Source organism: Echinococcus granulosus (assembly GCF_000524195.1).
Source record: "Echinococcus granulosus chromosome Unknown EG_S00122, whole genome shotgun sequence".
NCBI classification, from domain to species: Eukaryota; Metazoa; Platyhelminthes; class Cestoda; order Cyclophyllidea; family Taeniidae; genus Echinococcus; species Echinococcus granulosus.
This window is the reverse complement of record NW_020170502.1, coordinates 53,639-64,106: the sequence shown is the minus strand read 5'-3', so window position 1 is coordinate 64,106 and position 10,468 is coordinate 53,639. Positions and strand designations below refer to the sequence as shown.

At 42.4% G+C, this 10,468-nt stretch overlaps 1 protein-coding gene across 1 annotated transcript; it reads right to left on the bottom strand. All coding sequences in view use genetic code 11, as the record gives it.

Moving 5' to 3' along the window:
* Positions 1 to 1,494: 1,494 nt before the first annotated feature.
* On the bottom strand, positions 1,495 to 8,328 carry EGR_08872 (Poly(U)-specific endoribonuclease; the record flags this gene model as incomplete). The annotated part of the gene is made up of 7 exons (XM_024498121.1): positions 1,495 to 1,755; positions 4,165 to 4,303; positions 4,911 to 5,136; positions 5,415 to 5,510; positions 6,320 to 6,411; positions 7,054 to 7,178; positions 8,203 to 8,328. 7 exons carry the CDS (start codon positions 8,326 to 8,328, stop codon positions 1,495 to 1,497), a joined length of 1,065 nt encoding a protein of 354 aa, XP_024347453.1.
* Between the last annotated feature and the right edge of the window lie 2,140 nt (positions 8,329 to 10,468).

The window sequence follows — 10,468 nt, the reverse complement described above, 5'->3', positions numbered from 1 at the left end:
GAGAATTAATGAGGATCACATGACGACTACTGAAGGTTGTCAAACATGTGGTTAGAATTTGCCATGGCAGCACATGACCATACGATGATTTAAACACTGCTTTGGTAATAGAAGCCTAACCCATCTACATGTTTTTTTATATATAGCCAAATATTTGTTTTTCTAAAAAAGAGGCATTTTGCCGGTTCCTCGTTAATTTGCCGGGTCTTGAAACTATTAAAAGCAGTGAATGCTGCATTAGTAAATGGAAATTCTGTAAAGATGCGAAGTATTTAAATTTTTGCACTAGAAATACTAAGAAACAGCCGTATGGTCTGAAATATTGCGACAGATTCAGTGAAATATGGAAGTTAGTCTGTATACAGAAAAGTAAATTTTTGGTATATGGAGGTCACTCCACTAACCAAAAAACTGTAACGAAGAAGCCTAACTGATGTAAGACACCATCAGTTCCTTCTTTGGAGATTGTAGTTTGCAGATTTTCCAGAAAATTTTATCCTGCAAGTTACTGCTATATTGAAGCAATAAAAACTTCCAAATGGAGTTTTGCGTTAACAAATCCAGAAAAAAACAAAGCAATTTGAAAGCCTTTGAATTTAACTGTCATTAGCTGGTGTGTTTGTGTTGGTGGTTGGGTGAGTGGGAGGACGGACGAGTAAGTGGGTTAAAATTGTACCATCACTGGCTCTTACCACGGCCTCCCCCTCATGCTCGAGATGGGCACCATCCAGTCGTTCCGTCTCTCACCGTAAACGTTGCCACAAATTGTCCCCCACATGCTGCCTAAACATGCTTTATTAGCACAAACGGAGGGATTTACTTGTACGTAATTTTTACCGGGATCAAACCTTATCCCCTCCAAATGATGTGGCAGGTCTCCCAGCATCTTTGGAGCTTAATTTCTTTCAGCATATACGTTGAGATGGTAACAAAGTAACCTTTTCAATTTGACTGACACATGTCTGTCTGTTAGGTCAACTTGCTTGAAAGCCAGAATGAACCCCTTGACCCAACACGAATACCCGCTTTTAGGCCCTTTTAAAGCCAGCTCATTACTGACAGAGCACACTTGTTCATTCGAGGCCTCTCCTGGTTTGACGCGGCTGAAAGCCCCTACAACAATGACCTCAACTTGACCTTAAGAGATAAGTAGATTAGCAAACCACAGAACTGAAAATATTTGCAAGCCAGATAGGGTGGGCGTCAAGCTGTCATGCATTTCTCAGCTGTCCATTCAATCCCGACAGTTGACAGGTACCCACGAAAAGGAATTTTCCTCTTCTGGAGACAAACGGTGTGTCTTGGATCCCTATTCAGTCTTCGTCTACTAAGGCCATGATCCTACCTCAAGATAATGAGAGAACAAAATGGCAAATTATGTAGTCAGTTGGTTCTACTGTATCCTGAACACCAGGAGCTTGGGAAAAAAAACAAACTAAAAGTCAAATAAAGGTAGCCAACTTAAAGCAGTACTGATTGGTATGTGTTTCCTGTCTACTTGAAGTAGCAAGAGCCCATCCGATTTTTATTCTTCCCATGGCATTGTACAAGCACTTGTTTGCCTTCCAAATTGAGAAGGAAAGGCGGCCAATCTTGTTTGTTTTTAAAGAGTTCTCTTGCCTTTAGAAAGACTGTAGTGTAGAGGCCAAATTCGAACTCCACCGAGGATCCAAAGAGGATTGTGCTGTGAGGTTTTTCGAAGGTATCATACATGCCGAACCGAAGGGTGCGCTTAAAATCGGGATCTTCAGACTTCTAAAAAAGGGAGGATTAAAGGCAAATTGCTATTGTTGTGGTCGAAAAAAAGAAAAGGGGTTATCAGATTTTAAATCCCTCTGTTTATTTTAGCCTGCAGTTCAGTCGAGTTATCCGACAAGGATACGGTTTGACTACAATGCCAAGAGATCAACAATTTGTGCGGATTTTGCTCAGGACTCCCACCTGTCGTCAACACTATTTACGTATTTTAAAGCGTAAATTTGCATCGAGCTAACCTTTTTGTATTTTCCCTTCCTTAAGAACTTAAATCCACACAACTTGGCTGGGATTGAAGGACGTAATTTAGATTTGCCCATTTCGCCTGATCACTCGGTATTTCGTAAGATCTGTATGGTGCATGGAGAAGGCACAGCTGTGAAACCCAACACCCGAAGGTAGCCTCAACAATTCACCTTTAGTGATATACAACACCATCATGGATCCAGCCAGTTTCCAGATCGTAACTTTCCCTTGAGATGGTATGGTGAGTGAGCTGTCTCATACTCACCTTCCTTTCCCTTTAATTCATGTTTCTTTGCATGATATCACTGTTTAATAATTACGTTAGCTCATGTGAAATAGAAGAGACATGAAGTAGAATAGGAGGTGGCTGGCCCCAGACTGAAAGACTGCTGACTTCCCGCAGGCGTACTTTCTAGGAATGGGAAATTCCGAGCAAACTTGTGTCCTGGTGAAAGGGGTTTCGATATCGTGTGAACGTTTTGAATTGCCTTATTTATAACAGACACAAGCATTGCGTTCATTTTACGACAATTTTGTCTTTGCCTTACTCCTTCCATCAGGAAAATTGGCTAAGTGGATAAATGAATTAATTTCATTTTTAAATACTACCCAGTATATTAAGAAGCAACCCACATATTTGACCTAGTCAGGTCGAGCAATATATTGTAATACGATGGTGCTTAACTCTCTCTCTTTGTGAAGAGCCTCTTTTGACTTGGCCACTGTGCCACATCGGGTGGGCTGGCTTTCGGGCCATACCAATAGCCCTTGTGTCTTCTGTATGCCGAATATATATATTCTATCCTAGTATTATGTCTTCTTTCCTCAGGGAAGTCTCGAATTACAATGTTGGTGGCAGCGGAAAGCGAACCCGATCCTAAAGGACATCTGTCCTGATGTTTACTGCTGCGTGATAAATATTAGCGGGGTGGAAAAAAGTACATATGCTACGGATTGGAGATTGGTGATGACCCCAGATAGAAGGGCTGAAGTTGACATTTGCCTTCGTCATCTACCCTTGTCCCGTGGCCTGCCGGAAAGCTACTAACATCTCAAGAGACAATGGCAGCGAACAGTCTGAATGCTTCCTACCATACCTGCATAAAGCCGTTGATAAAGTGAACTCGCTATACCGCCTACATTTCTGTGCTAGCCGAGGACAGACCGGAGAGATATGGCTGGGAAGCTCCGAAGTGAGCACGACGTGGCAAGGAGGAACAGAAGCGAAAACCTTCTCTTACGGACCTATGTTAAATCCATTCCTTCCTTACACAATTCTGCTTTAAGGTCAGTGCTCTAAGTCTATATATGGACGCGCATAATGTCAGCACAATTGCCAGTTCCTGGACCCAATTTCCAAAAGGGACGAGGCTCTAGTCCCAGTAGAATTGCCAGGAGGGATATGTGACGTTGCGGTCAAGTATCTCCTCAGTTGCACGCTAATTTGACGACTGGCACGACCGACTCGTGGGTGTTTGCTTGGAGCACCGACTACGTTGTGATGGCTGATGCGGGGGGTTGACCAAGGAGAGCGCTCAAAAGAAGAGAGGAGCTATGTATTACGATGGTTGTTTAACTCTCGGTTGTGGTGAACAGCCACTTTTGACTTGGCCTTTGTATCAAGTCAGGTGGGCTGGCCTTCGGGCCATGCCAGTAGGTTATATACCTTTTCATGTCAAATACGTATATTCTGCCCGAGCATTATCTTCTTTCCTCTTCAGGGAAGTCTGGAAGTGCCACAATATGTCATGACTAAATATTTCTCTCATCCGTGCATTTAACCACCCAATAACTCTGTCTCCAACAGATGTCCGCCCACATTGTAACATGAAGTTCTCTCAGCAAGCGCTACGTCAAATGTCCTTAAAACGCACAAAATGAAAATAAACTTTACCATTTCAAAGATGCTTCTAACACTTTTTGTTTGCAGAAAATTCAGTGCTATCTGCAACAAACCACTGGAATAATTTTAAGTAACAAGTGGCAAATTAAATGCAGGATTTAAAAGTTAAAACTGTTTCCACATCTTGTTTATATTATTTGAATTTGCTATTGGTTGTTCTCGTTCAAGGTTGCGTATTTTTTGTACAAGACATGAGCTAATACATGAACCAAAAAAATCTCCAGATCGAATGGGCTGAAAAGAACTCCTGGGCAACTTACCGGACGGCCGTACCCGTAGTAGTCGATGATTCCCTCCTTCTCGTTCAAATAGAAAGTAATCCAGTTGTGCATTCCTATAACATTTTTTTGTTTCGTCTCACCAACAAAGACGTGTTCGAAAGGGGAAGAATCACCACTCCTTTTGACATAAAAGTAGGCGAAAAGAGTTGAAATTTTAGTGCCGGATTTCGACATAGTTAGCCGCATCGAAACCCATGTTTCCATAGACTACTTTACTTAAATGAAGGCATTGTTCCATCTTCTTATGAGCCATTATTCTCTCATTTACCTAGTAACTATTACTCGTTTTTAAAGGACGTACACAAACAGGAAACATTAGTGGCTGGTGATGTTTTCTATTCTTCTCCTACCATGAAATACTAGGATCTATTTCCCTCCAACATTCTCGGCGGAGCTCGCTGTTCCACCTATTTTAAATTGCGCGTTGATGTAAACCGCCCCCATTTGTTTATCTATTTGGGTTATAAATCATGAATGTGCGTCATTCTATCCATAAAATGCGTTGTTTTATTTAACGTGTTTTGACAGTGGCCTCTGCATGAACCAAATTTATCTCGCCCTTAATGTCCTGAAACCAAAGAGGACTTTGCCACCAACTAATTGACTATATTTTCTAACTAATAATGAATAAGTGAATAAACGCCAGAGCCTTGGACCTTATATAATGGAAGTTAGGCCTCAATACTGAAGGCTTGTCATTGCAGCATTTGTAATGACTCACTTACCTAACTCTTTTATAGGGTTTGAACCAAATGTCATGCAATTCTTTCTTAAATTCGGACAGCTTTGGGCTAGCAAGTTTGAGGTTCCACAAGTAGGTGTGAAAGCTTCGCATTGTTGGTGTTCTCAGAACTGCGTCTAAAAATCTTTGGATCTCTGCCTTCTTTTCCAGTGTTTCCACCTCGGAGAAGCCAATACGATGCTCGTAGTTGTCCAGCAGCGCGATAAATGCTAAAGCAACCAAGCAACCCCATTTGAAATAGTCGTCAAAATCCCGACAGTTTTCGGTACCTGTCTTCGCATAAAGTGGCAGCAGCTTAAATTTGTTTCTTGTGCTCTATTTTAAATTTACCTATTTTACACCTAATGTTAGAGGCTTTTATTTCAAAAAGAAATGAAACCTAAATTTTTCCATTTTCAGCTACTCTTAAACTTCTCTCCGTTGCTAAGCAAGAGTTGAGAGTTTTCTGGAAAAAAAATGATACAAAGTATGAAAAAGTTGAACTTACAGTCAACAACTGGATTATTTTTGAAACCCTGCGTGTTAACGCTAAACAACGGCTTGGGAGCAACATCACGTCCTGCGTCGTTTTCGCCAACTATGCCTGGACCCAAAAAGAAATAAAAAGTACATAAGAAGTGACAAGGACTTGTAGTGCCCCAATACTTGTTTAACAATTTATTTAATTACGCCGGCACTTTAGTCTGCGCTCAAAACCCTCGATTGTGCAGCTTCCCCACCACACACTCTCAGGAAGCTGTAACAGAGCTAGCTGTGGGTAAACCTTAGCCAGCAAGGATCACTCCCCCAATTTCTGGTCGTGATAGCCGAGCTCAGATCTCCCGAAAGGAAGGCATTCGCCATGAATGCTTGACCGAGTAAAGATTAATGACATTAGGATTGTTGAAGTCACAGCCACTTCTTGCAATCTGCGAAAGGGAGCAGTTAAGATCTGGGTCGGTGACAGACTCGAAATTGGTCAAATCACCCACCGTAGGGCTGGTTGGCTTGTTATGTCGGAGTTCGTGAAGTAATTTTAACGGCTTCTACAGCCTTGATTTTTCCCTCCTTAATGCAGCTCGCTGTGGAAGGGAGAAAGGTTACCAAGGAACAGCAATGATGGCATTGGAATAATCAAGGGCTATGATTTTTGGCTCGTGGGTGGTTTTAAGGGACTAATTGTGTCTCAACACCCAAAGCAGCGGAGTGACCCTTGGAAGGGCGTCCAAGATGGAAGAATAGGGTAAGAGATGTTGTCAGTTGCTTGTGACCGATCACGACTAGGGGTTTCGGTCTTTTTATACCTCCGCACCGCTATGACATCTGACAATTTCAAGGATGACTTGAGACCTCAAACACTAGGCTAATATCCTCAACTACTAGCCCCTAAATGCCACTCCAAAAGCTTCTTACCTTGCCAATCCAGCTTTAGGTCTTTTCCAACTTGAAGTCGATGCGGATCCGCGTCCCATATCCTACTCGCTAAATTGATCAGCTCTTGATCTCTAAAGTGGGGAGAAGAAGGAACTGCATTAAGGATGTCATTGCTTTTGTGAGGTTATTTGTGCACCACAACACAATGACTTAGTACAACATTTAGGGATCTGTAATGGACGCGCCATTGTTTACTTATGCTGTGAGGAGTAGAGTACTTCGGGTGGTGGACCAGTTAGTCTTTACAGATCCACACACTAATTCTTCACATCATAAACTGCCAGATGTCAGGTAGTCAGTTTTACGAGACAAATTTGCCTTGATATCAAAGCTACAGGAGCTAGCACCTTGTCAAATACGTTCAACGGCATTTAAAGAGGGTGCTATCTGGATTTCGACGACAAAGGATGCTTTTATCGCTATAACCACGGTGGATTACTTCCAAGTGGACAGGAGAGATGACAAACCAATGAGCTTACACCTACATGAATTTACTCGAAGGGTGGGATCCACTAAGGCAGTGGAAGTAATATGCCAAGAACTAAGAGATGGTCTCCCATCTAAATGTACAACCACCTTTCTAGAAGAGGATTATGGAGGATTGATTTCATCCTTCTAAGAACTTTTGAGGCAATTTTGCTTAAAAACGGAAAATTTTGAGGTCTTTGGCATAACAGCATTCTAAATAACCTTCGAAAAGAAAATTGACTTACACATAGGCCCCTTTTGCATCCGATGGCAACATCACTAGCAATTCGAATACGAGAAGACCGTAGAGGTGCCACATTCTTGCCACGAGATTGAAGTGTGACCACTTTAAATGATCTGCACCGCGATTCTATTGGGTGAGGAGGTAGCCAGTATGGATACACATGAAAGCAGGTGTGCGCCATTACCTCCTGACCAATGGCATCTATATAAGTAGTATCGACAAAAATTTGTTGCTAACATTAGAAAGTATGGGTTGACTGTCCCGCTTGACATTTGGCAGTGACGGAACTCATCCAGGTGTGGGGACACTTTGACGAGCTGAAAATGGGTCGCTTTGTGCCAAAGATTGTAAATGGTAATCTGCTTGAAGAGGTCATCATTTCTTTAGCTTCAGACCTGTTTCATCATTTTAGGCATTGCTATGTTCAATTTGGATGCATTAAATCATTCATTCATCCATCCAACTATTCATCCATCTGGATTTCAACCAGCCATCCATCCATTCTGTATCCACCACGTATTCAACCATCCATTCATTCTCTCTTTTATCTAGCCAACTTTTCTCTCATCACTTGGTGTAGTGCAATAATTGAAAGACCCTTTAAAGGTCTTCAAGGTAGAAAAATCTGTCTCTCACAGGCACAGACACACAGAGGGAGAGGTTATTGAAAAGAAGAAGGAGAGGGCAAGACGCGATGATATTTTCTGTGTAAAAGATCCACTAAGGCAACTAAAGTGGGGATTTTGAACAGCGATGGGCAAGGAGAGATAGAAATAAACGAGGCGAACACACACCAGAATGGCATAAGTCCGCGAATTACAGGCCACTGTCAGTATCACTGATAGGACCCTCTCTGATAAGCGGTGTCAGCAGAGAGGTGGATTTGCACAAGTGCTGAAGCTGTTTTGTCTCAGAAGGTGGATGAATCATCCCCTGAGAGATGTGGTTAAGCAGATGTTTGGCACCTCCAACAAAAGAGGATTTTTAAAACCTCACATGTCCTGCGGTTTCCACTTCACTTCCTTCACAATTCCTTTCTGGGTGTTCGCCTACTCATACATAATGAAAGACGACTTTTTTTCCTTTTCAAGTGCTTATGTAGGTGTTTAGAGTGAAGACCAAAGCACAAGTAGGCCTGACAACCACCTACCCACTGTGGTGCAGGTCGAGCGTGGACACATGGAAGTGCCCTCGCAAAAGCTGTCGAGGCTAGTGAGATTTGGGCTTCATGTAAAAATAATGGAGAGGTTGTTGCTGTCACATCACCCTCCTCCATACTCCCCCCCCCCCAATCTTACTTCTTCAACCGATGTTCGTCATCTCTTCCTCATATTCACATTCACCAATCACACGACCAATTGCAAAATAGACGACATATTTGAGAAAAGAAGCTGAGACAATTGGGCAGGTGGCCAGAGCTAAGGAGGCTTTTGTCCTTATCAGAGGAAACGGTGTAATGTGTGCAACTAATCTGTCAAATCCCCAAATCGAAGCATGCTATGAGATTGGTGGGTAAGTTGAACCATGGATAAAACATTTAGCCACTCCTATAAAATTATCCCAATCGACAAGTGCTTCGCAAATTTATCTGCAGTATACGTTGCAAGACTTGGAAGATGGTTTGGAAACACATCACTGCCCACGTTTACCCGCAGGCACTACTATGAGGCATGAGGAATGCAATAGTTCAGTTTCATCTCTTCTTCCCTCGGCCTCCGATTTCAGGTATATGAATCTAGAAGAGTGGTTAGCAGAAGGCATTGCGTAGTGATGGAACCCGGTATAACAATCAGCGAATTGGAGTTTGCCTTAGCCTTCGCCCTTGGGCATCAGTAATGTTTCCCCAGTCACAGGGTCGTTTTAGTCTGCCCGCTTGATATTAAAAAGGTGTATTCAAACAAACTCAAATTGCAAAACCATAAAAGCGCAGGAAGCATGAAATGCGTGAAGTAGCAGCGTCGTCTCAGCTCATGAGAGGTACAAGTTGGGTCAGGTGCACTGTGTCAAGTGAGAACCCACGAAGTTGCTGAGACTGAGGATCGCCTGCGCTTGTGATGAACCAGTCACATCGTCTGACAAATGACGTTCTGAAGTAAAGTCTCAACAAGCATGGTAATTTTTGAAAGTATATTCTCAATTTTATCCTTTTTGCCTTAAAAATTTCCCTTTGCTTTATACGACCCCATTGGGCTGTAAACTGGTAGACACTGGCTCCTCAATTGTTAATTAATTGCGTGATTAAACAAGCTTTTGGGACCAATTATTGGCACTGTATTTTAATGAGATCAAGTAAAAAAGTTAATTTTGCTTGATTAACTGTGCTTACGCATTATAAACTCAAGAAATGCGTATATCACTCAAGTTCTCGATGTCAGTTTAGTGCATCTACTTATTACCATTTCAGTAGACAAAGTGCTCCCATTGGATTTTGTTGTAATGTTTAAATTAGATATTGTGTTGGAATAGGATCTGTGGAATGTTGTACATAAAAAGTAAGCACTTCATTAATCAAAATAGCAAACAACAGTGCTAGTGAGTGTAAGAAGGGAACCGCCCGGGGAGGACGAAGTCCCAGAACGAATCCGTCGATGTCTACTTGCATCTGCAGAAGGCACCGTGTGCAATTCAGCAACAAACACGCAGCAGCGCAACAGAAATATATTTAGGTGATGTCAAAAACAGCTAGACGTACGCCTATCGGTGTTGACACCTATCCTAGTGGATCCACTTCACAGAACAGCAATCAATCGCATAAGAATTCTATGCGCCGATAAAATTATCCTGAGTATCTTCATCCGTCACGAAGTAAAAGGAACGTGTTTGCTAATAATCGCAACTCCGGAAAGTTAGTGCATGCGAAGTACCAAGTCAACTGTGAACTTTTAATCAGCACAGTTTGACTGGATGCTGCACTGAGTTGAGGGAGTGTTTTAAAAGGTGTGGAATCAACTGTCCTACGCACTCATCTTTAGAAAAGCATCAACGCTTATTCAAAACGTCTAGTCAAATCTAGCGGTTTGGGGTGTAGTATTGGCGTTTTGTATGAAGCTACCGTCCCCCCCACCATAGCAAATGATTGCTACATGCCATTAATCCCTATGTGTGATCACGGACATTAGCTGAGCCAGAACGATGCCTGCAGTCCCTAAAAATATTCATGAGTCGGTGTTCCATTAATGTCTAGGCTTATAGAAAATTGGCAAACATTCCAGAATGTTGGACACTTGTTTAGTCCCTCCGTAGGCCGTAGTCAGTCAAATACTTTAGATATGCGAGATAGGCACCACTCTATGGCTCCGGCAGTCTCTGCTGGCCAAACGCCTTAGCTCCCTATCAACCCACATCCTTCGACGTATCACCACCCTAACTTAAATGCCTCTACATCTGGCCAAAAATGACACTTGTACGTCAATCAG